Below are 27,578 nucleotides of genomic sequence, written 5' to 3'. Positions count from 1 at the left end.
CTGATTTAATTCACACAACCGCTCTGCTTAATGTTTCTATGAATCTTTGATGTTGGTGATGCCGAGTAAAACTCACTGAAATATGAAACACCTGAGGGAGTTCAGTTAAAATATACTTTAATACTTTTTTTCCCCCCACTGAAATCAACTAAAAGGCTAAAAGTCAAAAGGGACTCCTTCAGCCTGTGGCTGCTTTTGAACTTTGCCGACTCGAAATGAAAAGCAATTCAGAAACAAATGGATCTAGTTAGATGTTTAATACAAATAGGACCACAAGCCACATATTGCTAGTTTCATTAGGCCTGTATTTTTCTTCTTCTTACCAGAGATTTGTTTCTTCAAACACAATTTAAACCACATCTCTATACAAATCAAAACACAGCATACATGGAAAGCATTTATATTGGTCAGAAACGAATCAAATAGCAAGCGTTACATCCAAACAAAATAAACACAAATTGCGATATACGTTTGTAAGAAATGACATGAACAAAAAGGCATCGAGACAGAAAAATGTCATGATCAGCATATATAATCGGATCCTTTTTCACAGCAGTGAGTGAGAACAAACATTTTATACTATATATCCTGGAATCATAGAGGATGAAGTGTGATTCTTTCACACAAGATGCTTTACTTTCATAGAAAGAATGAAATTCCTTTTGTTAATTCTAAGATAAACCAATCCGACTTCGAACTTTGTAGAGAAGAAGCCAAGGAATCAGAAACAGACACGCATCGCAAACCACAAAACGTCAGAGCAACATTACTCAAAGTACTGAGAGAAACTAGATGCAGCTATAACTTTTACATTGTGCTTTTTTTTTTTTTCCTGTCCCCCTGGTTCTGGTCGCTAACAGCACCTTCAGTTTTCCTTATGTTCAAACTCGGGAGAAAGATACCATCCAGGTCGTTAAATCACGTCCCTCTAAATCACACATAATGCCAAGGAGGAGCTTCAAAAAGCTTCCCGGACAGTCGAGTATTTCCTGTTTATGTCCGAACTAAAGCTAATTTCTCTTCCTCGGCTCACGAGAGGAACTCCGTCAGCTCCCGTCTTATCGGTCATACAAATAAACATGCACGAACACACACGTACTGAAGCAATGAGGTGGAGGGGATGCTACCCTCGTGGTTTTTTCCTTCCCCGACATTTAGCTTTTTGTTCACACTTCTGACTTACAAAACACAAGAAAAGCCGCCGCTACTGAACATCTTCAAATCGTCCTATGTGAGATAAAACTCATAGATCCTAAAAAGTAAAACAAGAACTCTTCCTTCCGTGACGATGGCATACATTAGATTACCTCATAATAAAGATAGCGAGTGAAGTGCATGTTGGTTAGAAGCAAGATTTTAAGTCTGCAGCTTAGACAAAGTGCAAGTCTCGGTACATCCACTGAGGGAGAATAAAGGCGGGGCGCAGGACACCACCACCCCAACAGCAGCACTCAGTGATCTAGGTTACGTACGCGCGCACCCACAGACACTCAAAAACGCACCAACATCATCCTATAATCTTTCAGGGAAGAAGCTTTCCAAAGAAAATCCTTAATTTATAAGCTGCTTTCGGCTCGGCCGCGACTTCAGCGTCTTTACATCGGGACGTGTTTTAATACTAAAGCTGTGGACTTTGAGGTTTTTCTGGGAATCTGTATGTGCCTTGCGTGTCGAGAGCCTCACCAGAAAATAAAATAAGCGGTATGCTGCGGGGGACGCCACTGAAGAGAAGTCGGACAAAGCCGAGAAGCGCGAGAATCTGTGGCCAACCGCGCAGAAAAGCATTTTAAGTATTTCCTCGTTACGCCGGAGATAAATTACTCTTTTCCTGACAGGCGACGGAATCACAACAGAAATCAATAACTTAATATATTAAATTTTAAATAGCGACTATGTTGTTACCAGAACACACCTGATTAGCAAAGCTTGTACAACAGAACAAACATCTTACAGCAACCGCTGGACAAGACGCCACGAAGCTGCTTCGTTTAGTCGCAACTAAGCGGGGATCCATACATTCTTGGCATATTCTGAGATTTTATCTTGATCACAAACAATACCAAACATAACTCAATGTGCACAGAAGGTCATGACCTTTAAAAAGAAGCCAATAATGTGTGTGTGTGTGTGTGGTGTAAGAGTGTCAGAAAAGCTAAACTCCCAGCAGCTTTGCTACAGTAGGGAGGAGCGAGCCAATTTCCATCAGCTGGTACCTCATTTTTTTTTTTTTTATCTGTCGTCATGGCGAACAGAGCTCACGCCACTCCTGCTTAGTGCCAGACTCCTCTCTCGTGGTTTCATTAACGGGAAATTTGTGAAATGAAATGAAAGTGAATCAAGTGCTTTTTTGTGTTACTAAAAGAATTCTGTTTGTTAAAAATTATTTATTTTTAATTCCTGTCCCTGCACGTCGACCTCAGCTTGAGACTGGTCATCGAGTGGAGCGACTTGGCAAAGAGTGAGCGATCAACGTGTGTCCCAGTGGTGAAGCTTTAGCCGATGTTAATCTCCACTCGCTAAAATAAATACAGTTTTCAAGTGATGTTTTAGTTTAGTCTTAACCCTGTTTCTCTGGTAAAGTAATCGTGGAGCTGTGTGTGCCCAAGTGCGATTGGATCCGGTCCACATGTGGTGAAGGGTTGCACACGGTCCTGTCCCAGGTAGATGGACGGCTGGGTGAGCGTCGGTGCAGCATTAGAGCAGCTCGTCAGGGTTGATTTCTGGTAGCGGCTGTCTCCAGTAGCAGAAGGAGCTGAATTCAGGCATCAAGAAGGCTTCGGTCTGCTCTTTGCTCAGCAGAGGGAACACGTGCTCCACCAGCTCGCTAAGTCTCCCGTAGCTGTGGACGGATAGATCGAGTTAGAGAAGAAGCTTATAGGGAGAAGAGGTTTTTTTAACTTACAAGAAGTGGGGTACAACATTCAGCTGATGGTAAACGACCTGAACATGCATTCAGGTAGGGACTGATTACTGGCATCAGCGTATAACAAGGTTTCCAGAAGGTACTTTTAGATTAGGGACGTCTTGATCTGATCTTACATAGATTTTTTTTTAATGATTTGTATTAAAGTCCCTGACAAAACGCATGTGTGAAGCAGGTCATTCCCGTCTCAGACACAAGGTAGGATGCCATCGAGATTATAGTGTGTCATGCAAAATGAGACATGAAGCCAATGTCCCAAACCTAGCTTCTGTGAGATTAGTTAATTAAATAATGACTCAGCCCTCATTCATATATATATATATATATATATGAGTGCTGAATCATTGGCTGAATCTCAATTATTCAAAAGATATTTGAAAACAAACCCTAGAAATGGTTTTGCTGGTAATAACACAGTGCAAATGAATAATAAAATGTGACAAGCTTTACTGAAAACTAAAACCTTACATCATTTACCTGCAAATATTTTTTAACAACAGTTGTCAAACTATGAACAATTTCTAATTCTTTCCTTTGCATGTTTAGTTTAAAAATGGTATTTCACTCTTTAGTCCTAAAATCTCAGCAGTCTGTTCTTCACAAACAGAAGCACTTTACCTTTTACCTTAGAAGGCACATATTTAAAAGTAACATTGTGGTTAATATATTGTGCTGTTCATAATTAGTTCATGTACTGCTGAAAATTCTACACACCCCATCAGTCTTTCAGTTTAGGACGAGCCAACGCTGCCACGCACGCTCAGGGTGCTAATCTAGCGAAGAGCGTGACGACAGCAGTCACCTTCAGGGAAAAGCAGCTTTTCGGATTTGTGTGCAGAATCAACACCTGTTTTATTTTCCATTCTCCATCGACCACAATGGCTTATAGTCAGAGTCTTCTAATAGGCCCAATGTGGCCTGGGGGCCATGAAATGCAGAACGCTTCCCTAAATGTAAGCCTTTTTAAAAGTGGGCAAAATAAGTGTTAACAGAAGGATCATTAGATGGTTGCAGAACGATTGAGACAATTACAACCAGGAGCCATTCAAGGGTGGAAAAAAGCAAGTTTACAGCTTTGATGTTGAATGCGAAGAAGTGAAGAAGCCTCCCCGTGAGACTGTGATGTAGAGTATCAATGAGATCCTACATTTCTTTAGCATTTACTTACGAGGACTTGTTGCCCTTGGTCTGCTCCTGGATCAGCTCTCCTTTGGGGTTAACTGTGAAGATCCTGCAGAGTGGGACTCCAACCTCTTTGTAGGCAAAAACATCCTGAATGGAGACAATAATTACAGCACATGTGGAAAATTAGAACTGAAACAAGTTCAAATCAAGTATTGAGGATGAGCGTCTTCTGTAGTAAGAAAGACATATCAGGGTGTCTCCTCCCTCTTAAAAAAAAAAAAGGTTTGAAATAATTTATAACGCCATTAAAGAACATTTCTTAAAGCTTTGGAAAACAATGTAGACTATAGAAACCTTAAATATAACCCCATGTAATAATAATAATAATTCAATTTTATTTATATAGTGCCAATTCATGATACATATCATCTAACGACACTTTACAAAGTCACATATTGCTGCATATACGAATACAATACCATTAAGCATAAATTATTATTTTCTTTTATTCTTCCAGAAGCATTTATTGAAAATATTTCAGCTGTTTGGATGAGCCAGCTTTAGTGATTTTGTGTCTTAGAATTTTGCTTTCTTTGCCGAGCACCAGACAGTTTCCATGGCTGCTTCATGGGGTGTAGGTGTTTATACAGCTGAAGACAGGATAGGATGATACGTCGCTCTGCCCAGGCTTCACTCCCCTCCACAGATGAGGTCACATCGGCTCAAACTTACCAGCGACCTCAGCTCGGGTTCAGCTCGGCACTGACTTCACTTGTTTGTGTCTGCTAACTGATAGCCAAAGAGTCATGTTGACATTGCAATACACCCTTGGGTGCATTGGCTTTGTGGCAAAACAAAAGCAGCTCATGTAGAAAAACAAGCACTTTAAAGTGTGGTAGTCTGATTTTCAAACGTGCATTAACTCACATTAGCTCGATTCCCAAAGGCGGCGTAGAAGGGCTGCTTGTTATTCTGAAACAGGTTCTTGATGTCTGTAAGGCATTCAATCTTGAAGATCTCTGGTTTTTTCTCGATGACCTCCCTGAAATAAAAAGAGTTTCATGAGTCCTTTGGTTCTCACCATAACCTGTCAAAGTCAGAAGGTCTAACACATTCTGCTTTCTGCTCTATTAAAGTTACACAATACCTTTATTTTGGTAAAGCATGTTTAATTGAGCAAAACCCAAATATCAGAATTCCTCGTTAAGAAACCAAATAGACGGTCAAGGTCTTTACAGGAAACTAAGATGCAAATAACTGAAGACGTTCTATTTGAAAAAGCAACGTTCGCAAGTTAATTAATGCCATCCATTAGACATTAAACTGAACATTGCCATAGCAACTACAATGTACAGCTTTCAAGAGCGTAATCCATTTCATGAATGGATTACAGGAATGCTTCACACCCACACAAAGTTACATCTTTATGTCTTTTAGCAGCGCCCAGGCCTTAAATGGGGCCCCTTCCTACCCATGTAATGCACTCCATGTGTCCATTCACCAAGAAATGACTCAAGTTAAAAAGGTAGAAAAGTAAGGGATGGTTTTCAAAGGGACAATTTTGTGGTAATGAGACCTTTCTGTATATGTTAACTATCAGGAAGAGAGCGAGAGAGATGGACATTAGCACACTTTATTGTACCTGTGGAACGCAGAGAAGAGGCTGCTGGGAGACAGCATGAGAGGTCCTCGTGGTAGGATGGTGCCGCCGTCATTGACCCACTGCAGGTAACCTCTGGTCATGTCAGCCATGCCGATAGCCCGAGCTGAGCAGTACAAGAATTTATAGCCGTTCCTGCAAGTGAAAGGAGAACTGATAAAGGCTGATCTAACAAACATGACCAATCGTGATCAACAACTCCTAAATATACAGAAATACTATGTTCAGAAAGTTACGAGCCTTTTATTTTCACTAAATCCACAGTAACTGTACAAGCTGTAATTTCCTCATCTTTGTATGACGAAAGCAGCAAATATAGGACCACATAGACTTAATGACTTCTTAGAAAACCAGTTAATGTTTCTTTTAGCTGTTAGCAAGAATTAAGTCATGATTATAATTGAACACACTGAGTCATCCACTTCGCAGGATACCACGCAAACACAGAGGAAATATCAAGTCCACAGAAACCCGGCTGGGAATCAAAGATGGGCAACTCCTAACCGCTGACCATCATTCTATCCCTGTAATTAAACCTTGTTGTTTTGCACTTACTCGGCCACAGAGTGGTACAGCTTGGCAATGCCCTGATGGGTCCAGTCTTTCCCCAACTGTGGGAGAATCTGTCCAAACACATCTGATCTAAAAACAAACATTGACATTGTGTTAGAAATATGTGAGGCACGTGATTCAAAATGTGAAAATAGATGCAAAGTTACAGATTAAATATGTAAATGGGAAGATATAGCAGATTTTTTGGTACAGACTCTTCAGAAACGGTTTAATAGACCCCACAGTATTAATATTTTATCATAAATACAGGACCTTATGGGATTCTTCTCTGCTAATGAGAATTACTGGTCCTATAGGGACGACACGGTCACCCTCAGCTTATGGCTGTGTGCACTGACAGAACAAGATGTAAATGGGCTCATTATAGTTCCTGGACTTTCCGACCTGTTCTTGAAAGAGCACCACATCACATGCTGGCCTTGGGGTTTTTCAGAGATAATAAGCTCCAGTCGATCTCGACTTGTTTGATGTCAAATACAGCACAAGCATAGAATAAACTGCAGACGTCAGTTTTGGTTCAAAACTGTAACTATCTGAGAGATAATTTACTCAAACAGAACTGCATAACACTGAATATTTTGTTAGAAAGCTAGCTTTAAAATAATTGTATTTCTAATGAAATCTGCAGTTTTGTTATCACAAAACGCAGTCTTGAAGTAGGATCCAGAGCACTAAAATCTGCAGATGTCCAAAGATTATTCCTCCAGTCTTGCGGTAAAATCAGCCTTCCAGAGCACTTACAGAAACAGCTCTTACAAAAGGTGAGTACACCCCTCACATTTATGTAAATAATTCATCTTTTCATGGGGCAACACTGAGAATACGACACTTTGATACAACTAATAGGGTAACCAGAGTAAAGCTTGTATAACGGTGTAAACTTGCTGTCCCCTGAAAAGAACTAAACCATTAAAGTTTAGTAGAACGGGTCCTTTTAAACGGCAGCATGGTGGTGTGCTGCAGCTCCGTTTCAGGGTGTTGGCAATCGTCTTATAGCCTCGGCCATCTTTACACGTTGCTGCGGTTCTTTTCGGACCTTCCTTCTCAGAGAGTGCTGTGCCATGTTGAACTCCCAGTGACCAGTATGTGAGAGCCATGACACCAAGTTTATCACACCCGAGACCTCGTAAGTAACGCTAACGAGTCACATGACACCTGTGAGAAAAAAAATGGTTAATCTGGCACACGTTTGACATTTTCACTTAGGGGTGTACTTACTTTTGTTGCCAGCAGTTCAAACACTAATGGATGTGTGTTGAGCTATTTTGAGGGGACAGTAAATTTACACTGTTACACAAGCTGGACACTGACCACTTCATATTGCATCAAAGTGTCATATCTCCAGGGTTGTTCTATTGAAGAACTAATGAAATATTTACGAAAATGGGAGGGGTGTACCTACGTTTGTGAAACACTGTATTCATTTATAGCCTCAGTCTGCCAGGCAGTCTAATCTTGTAATCTAAACCGACAACCATAAATAACTCCCAACAATTGAAAATCCGATCACTCGGCGACGACGCAGAGCGCTGTGCTACAGATGGTGCCTTGCTAAAAGAAGAGACGTTTCCACTTCTGTATAATGAATGTTTACAGAGCAAGATCTAAAACTGACAATCTGGGCCTTTGCTGATTTTAAAATAGATCACAACTTTGCAGCAGAAGTCAGAGGCTCCGGCAAGACAGGGGCATAAATAGAGGTTCCTAAAATTATGCAGTCTGGTAAGCCAGTAAATTTGCATGTATTTCTATATAAGAAAACAAAAAAACTGGGTTCTAGAAATAATTCATCAATTTCCTTTCAATGTGCTGCTCTGTTGGCAATAAGTAAACGAAAAAAAATGCACGACTGCACTTTTATGTCTTATATAAACTTATTAATAATTATTTTTTTTGTTAGCACTTACTTGGTGATGGTGCCATCGATGTCAGAGATGATGACTTTGTCATCCCAGTTCCACAGGTAGATGGTCCCCTCACAGCGGCATGTGCCCTGGTACTGGGTGGTAATGCTAAAGGTCACATCGTTTGGCCCCTCCTTTAGTTTAAGACTAGCCTGGGAGAAAAAAAATAAATAAACAGAAGGAGAAATGTAAGGCCATCTGGAGGAAGAATTTATTTCATTCACAAGAAGCAGCCCAAACAGGCACTGCTCTACTGAACAATTTGTTTTGACTTTACAGGTCTTTAGAGCCCCCTACTGGCTCTAAGAGTAGCAAAAAAAAAAAAAAAAAAAATTACATTCAGCCTGCAGAGGGAGCTCTGAAACACAATACTTGCTTTATGAATGCAAAGCTCAGAAAGTGCTGGATTCCACAGGACATAATGATACATCTCTTAAAATTAAATTGTGGGGAATATTAAACATGTACTAAAACAACAGAAAAACCGTATTTAAAAGTAAACTAATGTGAACTTATTGAAGAGCAAACACTATGCAACAATGCACTTACTATCTGATCTGAGGAAAGACGCAGTGACTTCCTGTAAGCGTGAGGGGTGGAGTGATGTTGTCCGTCTCCTGGCTCCAGCCTCTCTTGGCAGGAAGCAGCACTAACCTCCTTGCATTCTTCATCACTGGATGTGTCTCCAGCTTTGGGTCTACAAGGCAGATCAGTCACGTTTATATTCTTTACCAATGAAATACCAGTAATAAAAAAAAAAAAAAAAACTAAATAGAAAATGGACTTCATTTTCTAGTTTTCTTTTCTAGACCACTCAGCCATGTCCACCCAATCACACCCCCTAATGCGCACACATTCATACACGGGAATACAGATCAGTGGGCAACTCGGGGTTAAGAGTGTTGCCCAAGGGCACACAGACGTGTGACAATCAAACCCACAACCGTCTGATTACAACACGTCTCAAACTAAAATATTACAGATGAATGAACTCACTTCAGTAACTAAATACAAAAAGTGAAACTTAAATGCATGTGGTGTTTTTTGACATATGTGGACCAGCTGTATAAAACATCCTGTTGCACTAAACGTACCAATCTCATCTCGTTTTCTAAGGAACTGCAGTCGTTTTCTCAATCACTTGGTTTTCTCTGAAACCAAGTTTGGTTTTCATTCACCAACAACAGAAAAATCCATCAGAATAAGCCAAAAGAAATGCTTGTAATTATGTCCCTCTGCATTTCTTCAACAATGACAGACTACTAGCATTTGTCAGTGTAGAGATTTTTAGTTGAAGGAATTTTATGTCTTAAAACTTTAGCACAGGTTTCCTCCAAAGTGGTGTGAGAAGTAAGTTCCTTGCTTGCAGTATGTAGCTGTATCTGTATATTATGGGTAATCATTCAGGCCATCTAATCCTTCCATAACAAGCCTGGTTATAAAAGTTTGACAAAGTTTTCAAGGGCTAAAGTGGTTTAAATATGAAAGCACTTCTACTTCTATTTAAGAGATGACAAACGGAGTTCTGAACACGTTTTGTTATGGACTGCAGCTGCAGAGCACAGGAGGAGCGGCGGAGATCAATCAGCAGGTCTGTCACTGGTTTTTACGCTGTTGATTGCTCTCTGAAGTCAGACAGGTGCTACATTTTCAGCCCACTTTTCATGGATCCGCTGCCTGCAGCTGTTAAAGCGCTGACTCTATGCTGAAGCCAAAATTCATTTGACTTCATCCTGTTTTTATTCTGTTAAATGTAGAGATAACGTGAATGCCTGAAGCCAATTTTAAACAACAATAATTGTTTAAACTGACAAAATTACATAATTACAAGCATTTGTTTCAGTTAAATTATGTATTTTTTAAAGTTAATCTTTTGCATTACATTTTAACAAAAATAAAACTATATACTTTTGCCATTGAAGCCGCACTCACACATTGTTCTTTTATTTCTAGTTCAGTCTCAAATTTGACATGCTAAATATGCATTAAATACATAAATAATACAAGCTTGATTTTGTTTAGGTGGCTTTTTAAAATAACACCCTAATGTGCAAAACTGTCAACGTTCTATTTTGCGGCATGCAAAAACAATTGTTCTTTTTGTATAATCATTTGTAACAATCGATTATTAACAATGTTAGTCCATAGAGTCAATCATTTGTAATGGCAGCCCTAGAGAAGATTCATCACTTGGTGCGTAAAATGCCTAAAATAGATTAAGTTTCAATCTTTAAATAACGTGTACTCTAATTTAGTGATCTGCACCAGCATTGACAAGCTTCCATATTGCAATTCCACGCAAGGTCCAGTAACGTAGTTTAATGTTCCACATTTCTAAACGACATGAATGTAAAACACGTACGGTAAATCCAAGTTCTCCTGAGAAACAGAGGGCTCTCCATCCTCCAGCTGAAACTCCTTAGTTTCCAGCTTTGTCTCAGACTAAAGAAAAAGAGAACAGAATAAGGATTTAGGGAGAAATTAACGTGGATTAGAATCTAGGTTTGTTTTTCCAACAGTGCTAATAACATGTGGCCCGATTTTCTGCAACTTTAATTTTATTTCCTGCTTATGAGCATGTACATACCTGTTTAACTGTACTATCTGATCGTTTTCGCCAGAACCACCAGCGACCGGACTTCTTTGGCATCTTCTCCTTCATCCAGGCCTCCTCTGTAGCCTGTAGAAACAAAAAAAAAAAAGAAGAAGAAATGAATTTACTGAGTTCATCATTTATTTGTAACTAGTTAACACTGAATAACAAAATAAAAAAAAATAAATCTAAATAACAAAATTACCTTTGGTAAATTCTTCTGAAATGCCTGAAGACTTAGAATCAAGGGTGCAGCTAGTGTCCAGTTATAATATCTAAAAGGAAATAAAAACTAAATCAGTCACATGACCACACACAGAGCATTTTATAATATATGAAATTTAAAAAAAGCTTACAAACCTATTTCCTATCTTCACTACCAAGTTGGGGTTGTCTATAATTGCTGGATTTTCAGCAAATTCATGATATGTTATGATATGTTCCATAAATCTTTCTGCAAACAGTAAAAGAGAAAACAAATAATGATACATTAGTGATAAAGTGTAACATCTGACCACCTTCCGACACTTTATGTACACCATCTTTTGAGCCTTTCAGCTATAGAAACTATAAACTACTATTGAAATATGGAGCTGGTTTTGTATAAAACTTCCTTTTCCAGCAGTAAATTAACGCATTCTCATTGTGCCGAAAAAGCAGGTAAAGTTAATTGCTGACCTTTGGATATTTCAGCATTCTCTGAGAGTCCTCCACATAGAGAAAGAGTGACATCGGGGAGGTCACTGGCCGAGTCAGAAAGACATTCTGTCCCGCTGTCTGCAGCGGCACTACCCACGGACTGGGGGGACTGGGAACCGGAGCGCATCTCTGAGTCGATCCAGTGCTTTGTTGTTGCCTCAGACTCACTGATGGGTGGAAAATGAAAGAAAGAGCTATAAATATTCTTTATTGGATGAAATTAGTTAATGTCTCCCGTTTTAAAATACAGGCATTTATTGTTAAAAGAGGTCAACATATTAAGTGCACGAGCAAACCTCTTGGGAAAATATCTTGCAGCTACATCAGGTTCAAGCACATTTAGGTCGTCTAGGTAGATATCCTCTGGACCCTGATGCTGACTCCTCTTGGGGACACCTGCATTTAAAAACACAAAATTGTTTTTTTTACTTTAAAGTGTCTTTGGAAAGTATTCACACCTCTTAAACCTTTTCACAATTTGTCACATTACAACCAAAAACATCAATATATTGGATTTAAGTTGTGATGTGTATTTGTATTCAGCTACCCTGAGTTAATACTTTTAACTGGATTCTATGTATGACTATCTATGACTTTCCATTTCACAGAAGTTTGTGGTTGTAACGTGACAAAACGATAAAGTTCAAGGAGTATGACTACTTTATATTTTTGTTCAATGCAAACCAGATTATGTGAAACCTAATGTACCTTTCTTCTTGGAGGGAGAATCAGTCTGCTGACTGTTTGAAGGGGTGGAGGTGGTCACATTGGATGGGAGGACATCAGGAGGTTCTGTGGGGGTTAAAGGACTCACGGAGGTTTCGGCGCCGATGGCTGATAGCAGACTATCAGGTGTTAAAGTGGTAACGGCGGTACGTGGCTCAGGCTTGACTATGGTACACACTGAGGGGGTGCCTTCTTTTTCAGTCTCTGTTTCATTCTCCATGGCCTCTGAGCTGAGGATGACGCGGAAGTGGGTGCTTTCTGATGGGGTGATGGTTACCGTCTTTAGTGGTTCAGGTTTTTCTCTCTTTGTGACCTGAATATTAAATGGCAGATATCACTTAATAAAAAACGACAAACTATCCGCTGCTTTTGAACTCTACGGGAACAAAGTGCTTACTCTGGTTGTTTCTGGAAACTCGCCCCAGGTCCACTGCATGTGGGACTCGGCCCTGAGCAAACTCTCTGAAGACTTCATCACCAGCTCCGAGTCGCTCTTTGGGGAAAAGGCCTGACACAAGCCGAGGCTAAAAGACAGTGAAACACGAACGATGCGCATGATGTGGGCTTTTTATGAGTGTATACTAAACACTTATTGGAAACTGAAGGTTTAGCTTCGTACATACCCATCACCTGACGGCCATTCACTATCGGACAATGGATAACCTTCCAGAGCATGTCTGGCTGTAGGCAGTTTGGGGTCAATGTCCCGCATTGTTGAAGTTGAAGGTGACCTTCATCCAAAATGCAACACATATAAAGTCAACACATTTGTGGGAAAAAAAAAATGGCTTTACTAACAATCCTACAACCTAAAACTACCTTGATACGTGTGGTGCAGACTCTTCATCAGAGCTCAGTTCCATCTCAAAAATCTCGTCGTTTTGCCCCGGGCCCGACAGAGGAGCGGCGCTAGCAGCAACAGAACCACCAGAGGAGGCCGACACTGGTGGGGTCAGCTCCTCTCTGCGAGGGTCTCCTTTGTGTTTCTTTCTTCGTCTTTTTTTCTTTTTCGTGCCGGTGGCGCTGGGAGCAGGTGGCTCAGGTGGGTCCTCTGGGTCCAAAGGATCATTGTTTGGATCTTTAGGGGCCCTGTTCCCAACCTCTGAGATCCAGAACAGGTGACTCTCGGTGGGTATCGGGGAGGTGGCCAGGTGGGCGGGCACAATCTGCTGAGGTACAGATGTGTCAGCATACAGCTAAACGCTTAAGCAAGAGCCAAGAAAGTGACGTACTTCTCATCCAACACATTTTGTTGTCACAATAGGAGAACCTTGTGCAACAGCCAGTCAACTATGTGAACTGAACAGTGGGGAGTTTTCTCAACACGGACTTTGCCCTTTTCTAAACAATCACCAACTGTTTGTTGTGTTTTTTTTAAAAGAAGAGGTTGCTGATCTGCTTAGGTTTGTATTGTTGAAATCATGATTAAACTTTACTCTTTTTGTCATAAACAGCCTCGTTTTATTTTCATAATGATGTGTTTTTGGTACGCTTACATTCTCCTCTTGAGTTTCTTGGACAAAAAAGGCTTCTCCATTGTCGCCGAGTTTCATGTGCAGCTCTACGGGATCTCCGTTGACTTCAATGTCAATCTGAAAACGTTAAACAGAAAATGCAGGCTGTCATCTGTAACATAACACCTTAGAAAGTAACCAGAATGCTATTTTGTTATAGTAGCGTACGTTTGTGTAAGTGACAGAGGTGGAAAAACTTATTTTAGCAAATCCGTGGTTTCAAGTTGGCCGATTTAAGACAGTTTCAGAGCACTTCCCTGTCTCCAATTCAAAACAATTAACTCTATTTAAACTAGTGAACACCACAGGCATTTAAAGCTGTATTTTCTCATGCATTTCACAACACGTCTATGACATCAGGCAGTGAGAGAGTGAGTGACAGAAGAGGAACAGGAAGGCTGAACACCGTAAAGGAACATTGCTTCATTTTACTCTTACATGTTTTCTACCCCATTCTGGATATGGAAGTAATCGGCCTTTATGAAAACCCTTTATTTTCTTGGATACGGCCTACACATGGAGACTGCTAGTTTTCTGATACAAATCAAGCTCATCTCCTGTATAAGATGCTAAGCACAGTTTAAATATCACCCCCGTGGTATTCTTGTTTTAAAAGTAAAAATCTGTTTTATGGCAACTGCTCTCTCACTCAGAAGTAGAACAACATATTTTCTTATAGTATAGCTCCTAAAGATAAATTGGAAATGGCTAAAATTGGTATCAGAAGGTTAAAGGTATATAGCCACATAGTTTTTTTTTTTTTATAATATTTATAAACCAATAGTAAATAATGCCACACCGAGTCTGACTTTCTACTATGCCTCGTAGTAAAGCGACAGCTCGGCATGATTGAAGCCCATCAATCTACAGCAACCTTAAGAGCTTTATTTCAGAACATTTACTTATATCAATGAACTCTGATCACATCTGAGGAATCGGCAGGTTTAGCGTCCGCTTCAGTGAACACCAGCGTTCATACTGTATTCCCAACAACATTCCAGTCTTTTCCCTCATTGAATCATGTATTTTTTGTGCTTTCCCCCCCCCCCACAGGATTTTGACCATTCTTCAATGTTACCCTGGGAGATGCCAATAGCCGTTAGCCGCTTCCTTGTTGTAACCCCTGCTGTGCATGCGCAGAACGTACTTCCGTTAATATCGTAAATAAACACGAAAGGCTTTATGTACTAACAAATCGAGCAAAACAGAGCATAAAAAACACCAAAATAACAACTAATACGCCAACAGGGTGTGATAATCTTTCATGAAAACTGTTTATGCAACTGAGGGCAAGCTTCTGATGTATAAATAAATAAATAAATAAATAACGTGGCTATGCACCTTTAAAACTGTGGAAAAATTGGAGAGCGGGTACTTTCCGTAAAAAAGCTTGATTGGTTCAAACGCCTTTGTGCCTTAAGGCAACAGAAAGAAGGGGCGGAAAACAGGAGACGATATAAAGAAGCGGAAAGCTACCAACCGTTTTATAAGCTGTAAAAACTAATTGTTCTCAATGCTGTTTTTTTCCATAAGATTTCCTTCTCAACTTTTCATACGGTGGCCGATTCATGTTTAGGCAGGCTGAGCCAACAGTTTTCTCTGCCAACAAATCAATGTTATAATCAGCTGTACACAATAAGGAAATCTGGCCAATATTAAATTACTGGAAGCATATAGCAAGTCATTTTCAGCTTGCTTTCCACCTAAGGGTGTAGAATTTCTAATGAGCATTCAAGTCTTCAGGGCTCTGTTTTAATGAAGCTGCCAATAGCTTGCTGGGGAAACCCCGGTGGAATGGAGCCCGTTCTGTAATCCAACACCACAATAAAAAAAAAAAAACAAGGTAACATCTGGGAGACACTGCGGAGCAGGCTGGCTCTGCAACACGACACCGGTCTGCCAACGTTGGTTTGAAAACAGCAGCCACCAGAATATCGTGTTTGCCACACATTGGTGGAGATTTCTGCTTGTGATTTTCCATCTGTTGTTCTTACTTTACAGCAGAAGTGGAGTCTCTACGGCGTAGAGATGTAATTTCACCTGGACAAGGCGACTATGGCAACTAATGCGAGGGTGGCTTTGAATATCAAGGGCTAATTAATAATGAGGCAGAATAAAAGAGTGTTCTCCTTATCCACTTACAGTCAGTGAGAGGTTGTATTCACTTGCAGTGGTTCAATTCCCTCGAGCAGCTCAGTTGTGCATTGTTAACGCCGCCCTCGGGTTACTTTTAGGAGTGGGTAACGGGTACCTGCAGACGCTGATGATCAGGGTATTTTACCATGAGCTCTCACTAGTTTGACTTAATTTCATTTAATCTTGCAAAGCACAAAACAGAAAGTATCAGCTGGCGTTGTAAAAACAGTGTTCTAAGATCCATTTCCTATGCTTTTCTGATGGAATACTTTCTGGTTGCCATCCGAGGCGGCAAGTCAACTAGTATTGAAAAATTGCTGCATATCAGAGACAAATAAATTATTTCATAAGACAGCTACCCAAAATCGTATAAATACTCAAAGCAGCAGCCCTCTGCTCGTGGGAACAGGTATACATGTGCGTTACACAACAGTCCTTTTATAAGCCCTTGTGGGCCTTTTCTTCCCTCCCCCATGCATTCAAGTTGTAGAGCAGTTGCCATAGAAACAACTCATTTATTCCTTTTCAGGCCCATCAGCAACCTGGTGGGTAGACGGAGTCAGCTCAAAATAAAGTATTTTTGGAGACCGAGTAAAAAGGATTTTCAAGTGAACTAAAAGAAAAATTGCTCTAAAAGTCTAAACAAGCACGGCATTCTAATTTAAATATGGATACTAGGGCCGGCGCAATATATGTAGATTTATTTCAAAACAGGCATAAGATGCAACTATATGGTTTATATCGGAATGGTCTACGTTGCGTTATAATACTTTTATGTATTCCAGTAGGTTATTTTGGATTCAGAGATGCCTTTTTATAATTAAAACATAATCGAGATAAATATTGTCTTTCGGCATTCAGACTAAAAATAGAGATATTATTTGTGGTCCATATCGCCCGGCCCGTATGGATACAACCATTCTCTGGACTAAAACATTTGAATTTTGCGATTGTTTTAAGTCCTAAAACTGTTACTACCATTCCCACCTTAGGATGGCTATGACAAATTAAGGTTTAGATCATTATGCCTTCACTAAGATTTAATCAATTTCAGTGCTCAGAATCATATTACAATAGTTATATAATAGTGGTAAAGGGACTAAATTAAGGCAGGGCTTCTTTAGTGACACAGATAACTCAAAGTGCTTTACACTAGAGTCACATTTACAAACTCACACTTACAGATGCTCACAGTCTTGTCAATGTTGTGCAGATTAGATGTAGTTAAAAACTAGGGTAAAATGAAAACAATTACAAACTATTTTCAAATAGTACTTTTGATTTAAATGCCAGTCCCAATTTTGATGATGTGCGTGAAAATATTTTTTTTAAAAATACCGTGTTAAAATGTACAGATCTACATCTCCCTCCTGATACTGGGGCAGCAAAACCCAACTGGGCTTATCCTACTGCCGCTTCTCAAAAATTAGGCTAATGACAAATGTGCTACAAAAATAGTCTTTTCTCTAGTGGCACTCAAAAATAACCAATCTATTCCAAAGCCAATATTTAATAGGTTATATGGACAAAAATATACAGTAATCATTTTTTAAAGACGGAAAAAAAAACACCTTTGATCTGCAGACACAAAAGCGTTCGCTGGCTGAGCCAGTTGTTGTGACGTCTGTACTGCTGTTAAACGGACAGCCAGAAAGCCTTAGTGATGACAAATGGCAGCACATTTTTCTGTCGTGAGAAAAAATGTCTAGGAAGCAGAGTGAAGACTGAAGACCAGTAGAAAATAGTAAATAAAGTGTGATCTAACACCTTCAGTTGAAAAGTATTTCCAAATACAGCTTTATTAGGACTTTTTAACCTTGATTTCGTTTAATGTCTTAGTAAAGAATGTCTTAGTAAAGAATGGCAGTTTATGTCCAAAATAATTATAATCAGATTTTTTGCTAGATATTTAGTATGACAACTGTGGAACAGATTTGTTTTTAATTTTTGTGTCTTGTAATAATTAAAAATTATAATTCACATGCAGGGAAGTGATCCTCAACATAAGTTTCTGACACGGCCGTGCTCAAACACACGTGTTTCTAATGATTATACAACTTCCTTAGGGCCACGTGTTACAGAGTTCTCCTAATAACTCATCCATTCAACACAGGAGTGTAAACACATGGAAACATCTGCAGGAACAACTAGGAGACAGTGGTCCTCGAGCGCTGGAGTGCTATATACCACTAGAGTAGAGCTCCATTCATTCTATTGAACATATTTGCATCAGAACAAAAGAGATTTGATTGCTTTATTTCTTCACAATGACTAACCAAAAGGATTTTAGCTGATCAGATCAATGGAGCAAAGTACAATGTTGTGCAATTTACAGTAATAACGTTGATAAGCTCACAACTACCACCTGAATGCCCTTAATCCACTATTTCCACATGAGTTATCCAGGTAAGATGGAAAAACACTAGCCAGGACAATAGTGGAACATTTTATCTTTCTGTGAAAGCTCAACTCAACTTGACATGCTGTAAAAATGCCTTTAGCCTGTAGTTAAACGTTTTTTTGCTCAGATGCAACAAACATAAACCGTATGAGTAACAGCAGTTATTCCTGGGCGGTGGAGCTATAAATATGCTTTTGCTTTCGTTTAATACGTTGCTGTTTCGTAACCTTGTGCAGAACACTTAAAATAATTTTGACAAGTTCTAGAATTTGTTTGGGACAAAAGAAAATGTAGCATTGCATTAATGATACAATATCAATGTGGGACAAATTATGTCTGTATGCTCGATGAAACAGTTTTAAGAAAACGTTGTGGCACCAACAATCAACTCAAATGTCTGACAGACAGCAGAAGGGGTCGAATAAACAGGAACCTAATCCATTGGGAAATTATGCAGAACGGTCAATTATTACTCAGATGCAATTAAGGCGATCATTTCCGACTCTATTCTGTTTTTAAATACTTTTCCCAGACGCACTTTAAACCCATCAGTCTGTATAAAAGGTTAAACTTACCACTTTCTCTTTGGAGCGCAGGACACCCAGCTTGCCAAAGCGGACGTGGAACGGGGAACACTGGTAGGTGCCATCTCTCTGGCGGACGACCACAACGTCGATGCAGCCCGACAGCGTGGCCTGATTGATGCCCTTATACAGCTCTTTGACCGTTACGAGAACTTGGCCAGCCAGCTGACCCACGTAGTTCATGGTGTCCGCCTTGAAAAACAACAAAAAAAAGACCTATTTAGTCTTAACAGTAAAACCCAATGACTACATAAAACATTAGTGTGGTCAAAGGAAAGAACCTCGATGTTTGCTTCAGATTTTAGTTCCTTCTCTGCTCGCCTAGTCGACAGTTTTATCTCTGAAACTGCCTACAGCCTGACAAAGAGCATTGTTATCCTATCTCTGGCTTTTGTCCAACATGAGAAACATCGCAGAGCGCGGTAAATGCCTGGACCATAGCAATGCGATAACCTTAAACCGAGGTCCACTGCTCTGCAAAAGTGGAAGCAGCTGAGATTCTGCTTACAGTGAGAACTCTAAGCTAACTACACCTATATTGCTTTGCTAAATCTACAAAAGACATGGAGAATTAGCATTAATCGTATCTTAAAAACATTATTAAGCCTTACAGATATATTAGAGCAGTGAGTTCTTTTTGCAGTCTGCTGAAATGACTACATCAGAGGCTAGCACAAACTGGCCTGCATTCTGGTGGCCTATTTACTGAAATTGACAGTCACTGGTGCACAGTGACAGACTGTGTGTAAAACGTAACTTCACAACTAAACGTGAATTCAGTTTGTTGGGTCAGGCTCTAATTTAGTCAAGCCAGTAAACGAATCCCCCTGTCGATGTCATCATGTTTATATAACCTGAAATGTCCCTATACCACAGTAACCTTTTGTTCTCATCTCGCCATGAGCGCATTGACATGGGATTCTGGGTCGATTTTGCAAGGGTAACAAATAAATATCAAAATCTGGCAAGATGTTAACCCCCATAGAGCAAGCAGAAAATATATGAAGTAATTTAATTTGTGATGTCCTTAGCATTTAAGCAAACCTCAAAGTGCTACATGATAAAAACAGAAGCTAAAAATGAAAACAGAGAGAGAGCAGAAGGGAATAAACACAAACATGAGGCAAAAGCAAAAAGAGTTCAATTAAACGCGCTCCTAAAAAGGTGGGTTTTCAGACCACAATTAAAATCATCTGCACATAAATGTTAATGAAATAAAGAAGTCATCCAACACCACCAGACACCACCAACCCCAGACTTGAGCTTAAAAACCTTCTCCATGCTTTAGCAACCACTGCCTACATCACTAAATAAAATGGAAAACACGTAAATGTAGGCCGATATTAACAAGCACATATATGAAGAGACCTACTGTGACAGATGCACTACAAACTGACTTTTTGACAAGCAGGAGAAAAACAATCAACTCATTTGGAAACTTCAGCCGAAAATAAAAGTGAAAGTTAACAGGCACAAAGACTGAAAAATGACAAACGCAGAGGCTTGCTCTGCTGGCTGACAGCGAAAAGCAAGAACGAATAAGGAGTTGCTTCACATTAACAAACAACCGGTTGAGAATGAGCTGAAAACAACCATTCTTAAACTACCCAGGAGGCCGCCTTAAGGCCACAAACATGATTAGACCACTTCTAACCATTACCCTGTCCCCTGAACAGAGCCCAGTCCTTCCACTGGGGTCACTGAGAGTAGGCGTCACGGCATTAGACGTGATATTAGCAACGATTTATGCAGACTAGCAGGGTATGCAGCCTGTGACCGGCGAGGAAAACCACATCACACTCACCAGGGACCAAGATGACCTCAGAGAGGACGACTCATCAGGCTCACTGTTGTCTGTGTTGTCCTCGGTGTTGCTCCCCAGGAGCTCCCAGTTTGCCCAGGACCTCTGCCTCTTCATCGCATAAGCGGCATGCAGGCCTTACTTTTACACACCTCAGGATACCTTCCTGGGACCAATAACTGTTGCCTTTGGATTCTGACAATAGATCAACGCTGCCATCCTGAACTGCAGTGTTCAACAGGACCCACCTACTCACCTTTGAATGATCGCCCCTGGGGTAAACACAGATATGCTATCTGGAACCGGTGGCAATTGCGCAAGGCCGTCGTAAACACTGCCATCCTTCTGGGATTTTCTATCCAGAATGTGCAGTTTTCACTCATCGAGGCAGCTGCCGGGGCCGCAGATGTAAGCCAATTGGATGGGATCTTTACAGTGGCCATATGCGGCTGATAAGGTTAAGACATTTCGTCTGAACGACTCTGCAATGTTTTCTTCTGATAAGAGAAAAGGCTCAAAGGGGGAAAAGAAACCCGCAGCCGTACTCTGCCCCTTCTTCCTGTCACATGTACGGTACAAGCTCTGCGGTACGTTCTTCTTGTTGTGTGTGACTCATCAAAAAGGGTAGGTGGAGGTTAAAGACAACAAGTTGCTAAAGTCAGCTTATCAATTATCCAGTGTGCTGGACTTCCAACATGTTTTCTGCTGCCGATCATCAACAGGATGTTGACCAACATGTGACTACAGACTGAAGGCATGAGAACATTAAGAATTCATCTATATCTGCATTCAACACAGCATGCCTAAAGATAGATTTATGGGGCTACTTAAAACATAAATGCAGTCAAAGCAGTAATGACTGGAACGCGTTTTTTTCTCATCAAAAAGCTCTCCCTGATCTGGCCTCCAGGATTAGCCTGGCTAGTTTGGATCCCAAGTGACTGCCTGAGATGAAAATAATGCATGAGGCTGCTCCAGAAAGGGCCTCGTCTGCTCAGTCTTTTGTAAACCCAACCAAAGGAAACACTCGGGCTCACAGAGCTGTGGGCTGTTCCCTTGCTGTGCTAAAACTTGTTCTGCGAGTGAAAATACAGCAATGAAGACTAAAAAGAGGAAAAAGAAAACCATCTACATTGAGGCATTAAATAATAGTAACTAGTGTTGCAAATCTATAACGATACACATAATAATTAGGGATGTAACATGGCTAAATTAGCAATAAACTGCTAAGATGAAAACAGCAACACTTAAAGTATTTGGAGCTAACTTTACTAGCAGACCAACAAGTTTTTTCAGGGTCATAAATTAAATCAATAAAGAAACTGCAGTAGACCCAAAAAATGGTGACAGAGGAAAGGGCAAGAAAAGAAACAATTTGGAAGCACTGAGAAAATCTTGACATAGATAATGCTGTTTAATAATGCCGACGTTGGTATCAGATTCCTACTCGAAGCTCAAAATCTAAAATTGTTCTACTAGTGAAACAAACTTTTTTTCTGTTTGTTTTATTGTAAGGAATTTGAACTGGATTTGATCCGCTGGACATCAGTATTTATGGTACTTAGACCGACTGAACCAGAACTAAAAATCTGTTGGAAACAAAAATCCACCTTCCTGAGTCACTTTTCCAAATGCGTTTTCCAAATCACTTGGAAAACGCATTTTTGTTGCTAGATGGACCCCATCAATGGATCAGAAACAGATCCCAAATGTACTCAAATTTAATGAAGTTATGCTTAAAAATATTAGAAACTCTGACAGACCTAGATATTAAAGAGATTTCCATTCAATTAAGAAGTAGGAAGGAAGAAAGGCAGGTAGCCTTCAAAATATAAGCATGTATAAATTTACACAATAGAGACAGAAACATAAAAAGAGAGACAGAAAGAAGGCTGCTCGTATAAAGCTGTGATATTAATGGAAAGCTACCCCCTCTCCCAAGACAAAATTTCTAGGGGAAACACTAAACTGGAATTAACTTGGCCAACTCATTAAGTTGAGCAACATTAAACCAAGACAACCCAACGGAAACATTGCCCATTTTTTTCCACATTCTGCAGCGCTAAAAATCTCCATTCCTCTAACTTATAATTTCCTTGCTTATTTTCCACAGTGCACCAAAATTCCTAGCTGGTGGGAAGTTAGTCATCGACAAAGCAGAGAGCCCAAAGGTTGACTCACATCTACGAGCTTCGTTCACAAGTGTTTTTTTTTTTTTTTTTTTTTTTTAAAACAAAATGATATAATCAGTCTTGGTACATTAAAGGTATCCTTAAATATAATACAACTAAAAAAGCGTCATGTAGCAAGCCAATTGGAATATGTGAACAGATTAAGCTGGTTTATGGCGATTGATAATCCTATCAGCCTGCATGTAAACGCTTGTGAGGATCACGTTATTCTGATTGTGACAAAGTGACCTGAATGCGCCTGACGTAACCGTGACATATTTACGCATTGTTGAGTGGCAGAGATACGTCGGGAAGAAAAACTGTCGGGACTTACGATAAAACCTATTAGAAACATTAAAAGAGCTCAAAATTGTTGCTTACTCATTAACGTTTCAACCGTAATTAGAACCTCGTGCGTGTCCAGACGCCCAGTCAATTACACTAAAAACATTAGTACTGTTTTAATAATCAATATAATCTATCAATTGTTATTTTGATAAACAATAAATTGGCTGAATCCATTTAGCTGCTTTTAGTCATAGCGAGTTCTCAAAATACTTTCATACTAGAGTCCCATTAACCCATCTGCTCGCACAGGAATACTCGGATCAGTAGACGACAGAGTTGATGGCTGCAGCGTTCTCTCCAGACTTTTCTTTTTTTCACGCCTCAATGGGAGTTCCACACTCGCTCGCCTCCATTGCTTCAGCTTGTTGAACAAATTGTACGCATGTGCAGTGACGTAACCTCGGTCACATGATGTTGTAATGTTAAATATACACAAAAAATGCTATATTTTCTAACAAATTGAGTGTAAAACACGAAAACAACAACAAATACAACAGCAGGGCGGAATGATCTTTCAGAAAAACACATTCAACCAAAGTGAGCTACTGGCATATACATTTTAAAAATGCTAAATAATGTGTATATGTACCTTTAAGGACCAATCACCATCAAATCTGTTTTTTTTTCCTGTAGTAAAGTTGAAGTATGATTGTTATCTGGGTTTACCAACAGATAATTTACCACTTTAACTAAGGGTGTATTCACACCAGGAAAGTTTTTTGATCCACTTATTTGGTCTGAACCAAAAGCTGGCTTTTTTTTTGGTTTGGTGTGGCTTGCTTTCACATTGTAGTTTTTTTAAGTGAGATGTAATATAACAAAGCCACAGGTATTACAATCATTGCTCCCCATTGGACAGAAATGACTAGGGCGGGACATGGCCCAGACCCAGAAATAGAGGAAAGCTATTATGGAAATCCCGCACGCACCGCCTCTGTTTTGCATATTTGTGCTGTTATTACAGCTGCGTGTCAAGAGCAGCGCTTTCAACACAGGTTTCTAGAGCTTTTCTTTCTAATTTTGCAACGTCAGAATGCGTCTTGCAATCCGAAGGAGTCCCACAGCATGTTGGCAGCAGCATTGCTAAGCACCAGGTACCATGTTCTCTGCTATGGTGGCTTGTTAAGTCCAAAGAGACGCGTTTCTGCCGTTGAGTTAGAGCGGGGCTGTTTCGGATTCACATCAGAAGCGAACCGCACCAGAGTACGTTTGAGAGCAGACCCAGACCACCTCAAAAAGGGGGTCCTTTGTTGTTTGGTCCGGACGAGGAAACTCTGGTCTGTTCAAAGCGGACCAAACATGACAGGTGTGAATACGCCCTAAAGCAGTTTCTGTGGAGTGCTTCGATCTAAAAGCAGACTGAAGTGGCTCGAACAGATTGTTTGTTGACAGGTCGTAGGCTGCTTAAAAACAACTTTTTCAAAGTGAGACGAGTCTATCGTTTGAAACCGAGTCAACATCCAATCCAGGCTTCTTCAAAATTGGCATTACCACAGCTAATTTAAAACCAGTAGGAAAGACCCCAATGAAGTGTTTAGTAAAGACAAAATGTAGGGTCCTAATACCGACCACAATTCCTCTATATTGCCCAGGCCGGCAGGGATAGGCTGTGCATTGGTGTGTATTAACAACCTTAGTTAATCCAGACAGGGAAATACCAATAAAATGAGAGCATCCGCGACCAACACCGACGGGTAAAGCAACCAAACAATCCGAGGAACCACCTACAGATTGAGGAATCCGATTTCTCGGTGCTTCGGTCCCGTCTCTAGAATATAGAAAATCATAGGCTGTCAAATTTCCACTGTAAATGACTGATTTACTCACAGTGAGTTGCGACGCTGCGTTGAATAAAAGTTTAGAATTACGCCTGTGGCTCGTAAAGAGTTAACTACATGTATTTCCTAGTAGAGAAATCACTTCCTTCTTATAGTTCTTTCAGCCAGCTGATGGGCAGAGCACAGTAACAGCTGTAGGGAGGGCCAGGGCTGGGTTCTCCCCATTTACCACTTTCTCTGCCATCTCATTAAAAAGTCGGGACTGTATGGTGGAAAATTTTTAGAGGTTTGGAAAATTAATTAACAGCCACTGCTTTGGATCACATGAGTCTGATGAAATACACCATCTAAAAAAAGGGAAGATCACACTTTAATGTACGATGGTGTCTTATTGCATGAATTTAAAAAAATAAATTGCAAATGGGTGGTTCAATTTGCTTAAAAACACAAAACTAAATATGTCTGGCTGAAATGAAAGTGACTTTAGCATTTCTGCGTAAATAGCAGCATGGATGAGGTGTTATAGTGATTAAATCTAATCTGTTTTAGAGTTGAATCTGAAGCACAACAGTCTTGAGACTCGGGCTGCTTGCGTTTTCAGTTTCGGTCCTGAGACAGGTGTTTTGTTGTCTTATGGAGGCGTCAGCAAGCGCCCGCAAGCTACAACTTGTGTAACCCACTAAAAAAAAAAAACGTAACGTAGCACAGGTCCGCTGACGTTAACCGCGTGGATTTTGGCTACTTTCACGGAGATAAAAACAACAACTATGATATCGGAAATCAAAGCTGCAGCAAAACAACGCGACGCGTCCCGAACGCGAGATTAAACTGGAGGAGACCCAAAGCGAAAACAGTGAAAACGTGTTGTCTTTTGTTTAACCATCACGGTTTCTCAGTTTTACACACCGACGTCTCGATAACTTGAACGAAAAAAAAAAAAGGGGGGACCGATAAAAGAAAATGAATGGAGACGGGGCTCTGCTAGGCTCGGCTAGCTTCTCGGTAACCGCTCGCCTTACCGTTAATGTCAAACGGCCGAACGTCAACAAATGACGGCGACTCGCTGTGGGGACGCTGTCGACGGAGGCTTGTTGTGTCCATTCACTTGGTTATAAACGAACAACTAATTCAGTTATTTTTGGCTCGCCGTCAAAAAATAAAACTGCCCCCCCATATGGCTAAAGGGCACGTTAGCCAGCTTAACATGCTAGCTGCCACCTAGCCAATGGTTGACTCGGAAATGTACGTTACCGTGCAGCTGCGGTCGACGCAGCATTATTCGGAAAATCATTATAATAAGTTCTTACCTCTCGGTGCCTTTTAGCGGGGAGTTGTAATGTCTTCAGCGAGTCCCCATAATGGTCGCCGTGCAACTCGCCTGAAGCCTCTTGACGTGTCCCTGTTCGGACCACCGTGACCGACTGGTGTGTGTATGTGTGTGTGTGTGTGTGTGTGCTGAGGTGAAGGCACACTGAGCCGCACAGAGCACGCGCAGCTGGTGGGACGGTCCACAACTCACAGCTGATTAATTATTCCAGCAGTCAACAATAGAGCTCCAGAAATCTAAGAGCAGGAGATTTTCCCGACAGTTTATTCATAGTTTTATATCAGTTTGAGTTATTTTATAACATTTGTTTTGTATTTGTCGTCTCTTATTTGTGCTTTAAAATGACGTCGGAGCACTTTTGCCGCTTAAAAATAAAGTTGGCTTGGCTCCATTGAATTTCGGTGAACCTTACCCTCACTCTTTCTTATCAGAGACGAGAACAAAAACAACATCAAGCTGTAGAAGCACATTTTGCGGTCATGTTTCTTGAGTAATTTATTTCTAGCTTGGTTTTGTAACTAATTGTTTTAAATAACAGTGTTGCTCGTTTGTATTACTCAGCAGCTCTATTGTACATATTTTAGTTCCTTATAGAATAGAAAACTTTATCGTCTGTCCCAGATGGTGACAGACATTTTTTTTTTTTTGAGCCGGCTCCAACAACAACATTCCTGCACTTAAAATACAAGAAACTCTTTAGGGTGCACATAAAAAAAAACACATTAAACCCCATCAAAGGGAACTGATGAAAGCAAAAAGCGTGCAAATGTACAGTTGTTATTTTGAAATGTTCAAGGAGGATATTGCTAATGGAATTTGTATTTTAGCTAGAGTGAGTGATGGAGGGGATAAGAAGGCCATTGGAACATTGTGCAGTTTGAAGACGGAGGTTTGAGATGAGCCAGATATTTTGCTTGCCTAGTTTGTGATTGTGGTCCTATTGCTTTTTAAGGAACCCATGCAGGGTATTTTTTTTATCTGGTTCTGGTTCTTCTTCTTTTTTTTGTTTTGCATCCTATATTCCACATAGAGATACACCAATCAGCAGACCAGAGATCAGAGTGGGCAAATTTTCGCCTGAAAACAAAAATTACTTGAAAACTTGCCTTTTTTCTAATTCATTAAATGCATCAAAACTAAGAACTCCAACTATTTTCTGTCTATAAGTGCACAAACCCTCTGTATAAATTATTTTGCCAATTTAATTTAAATTTAATAACTAGATAAAGGTAAGAGACATGTATACTTTGATGAAAAACAATGAAAATCCAATAACCCCTTGTTTAAAAAAAAGAATAAGTTAATAAAAAGAACC

The 27,578-nt window shown here is 40.2% G+C and overlaps 1 protein-coding gene across 4 annotated transcripts; it reads right to left on the bottom strand.

Annotated features, from left to right (window-relative positions):
- Positions 1-240: 240 nt before the first annotated feature.
- lpin2 (lipin 2) lies at positions 241-26,397 on the bottom strand. 4 transcript variants are annotated; one of them, XM_012879330.3, is made up of 20 exons: positions 26,244-26,397; positions 18,830-19,030; positions 13,700-13,795; positions 13,023-13,372; positions 12,827-12,934; positions 12,601-12,727; positions 12,186-12,516; positions 11,774-11,873; positions 11,457-11,644; positions 11,139-11,232; positions 10,984-11,053; positions 10,773-10,865; positions 10,548-10,627; positions 8,735-8,882; positions 8,189-8,337; positions 6,264-6,350; positions 5,691-5,843; positions 4,976-5,090; positions 4,092-4,195; positions 241-2,839 (listed from the first exon to the last, which is right to left on the bottom strand). In XM_012879330.3, the coding sequence occupies exons 2-20, from the start codon at positions 19,019-19,021 to the stop codon at positions 2,695-2,697; spliced, it is 2,730 nt and encodes a 909-aa protein (XP_012734784.2). In that variant the 5' UTR covers positions 19,022-19,030; positions 26,244-26,397; the 3' UTR covers positions 241-2,694. The 4 variants fall into 4 exon arrangements, with proteins under 4 accessions (XP_012734784.2, XP_035994259.1, XP_012734782.2 ...); XM_036138366.1 differs by lacking the exon at positions 26,244-26,397 and adding an exon at positions 25,956-26,119; XM_012879328.3 differs by lacking the exon at positions 26,244-26,397 and adding an exon at positions 20,643-20,978.
- Positions 26,398-27,578: the final 1,181 nt, after the last annotated feature.

This window comes from Fundulus heteroclitus, chromosome 6, assembly GCF_011125445.2.
Source record: "Fundulus heteroclitus isolate FHET01 chromosome 6, MU-UCD_Fhet_4.1, whole genome shotgun sequence".
Lineage (NCBI taxonomy): Eukaryota > Metazoa > Chordata > Actinopteri > Cyprinodontiformes > Fundulidae > Fundulus > Fundulus heteroclitus.
Note: the sequence above shows the minus strand (reverse complement) of the source record. Positions and strands in the feature narration are given on the sequence as shown.

What these genes read in the sequence shown, in the direction of transcription:
- lpin2 (XM_012879328.3), bottom strand. Translation starts at nt 20,756, where the DNA reads ATGAAGAGGCAGAGGTCCTGGGCAAACTGGGAGCTCCTGGGGAGCAAC. An exon ending in TCTGCACCACACGTATCAAG is followed by an intron (nt 12,935 to 13,022) that starts GTAGTTTTAGGT and finishes TTTTGGATGAAG; the next exon opens with GTCACCTTCAACTTCAACAA. An exon ending in AGTTTCCAGAAACAACCAGA is followed by an intron (nt 12,517 to 12,600) that starts GTAAGCACTTTG and finishes TTTAATATTCAG; the next exon opens with GTCACAAAGAGAGAAAAACC.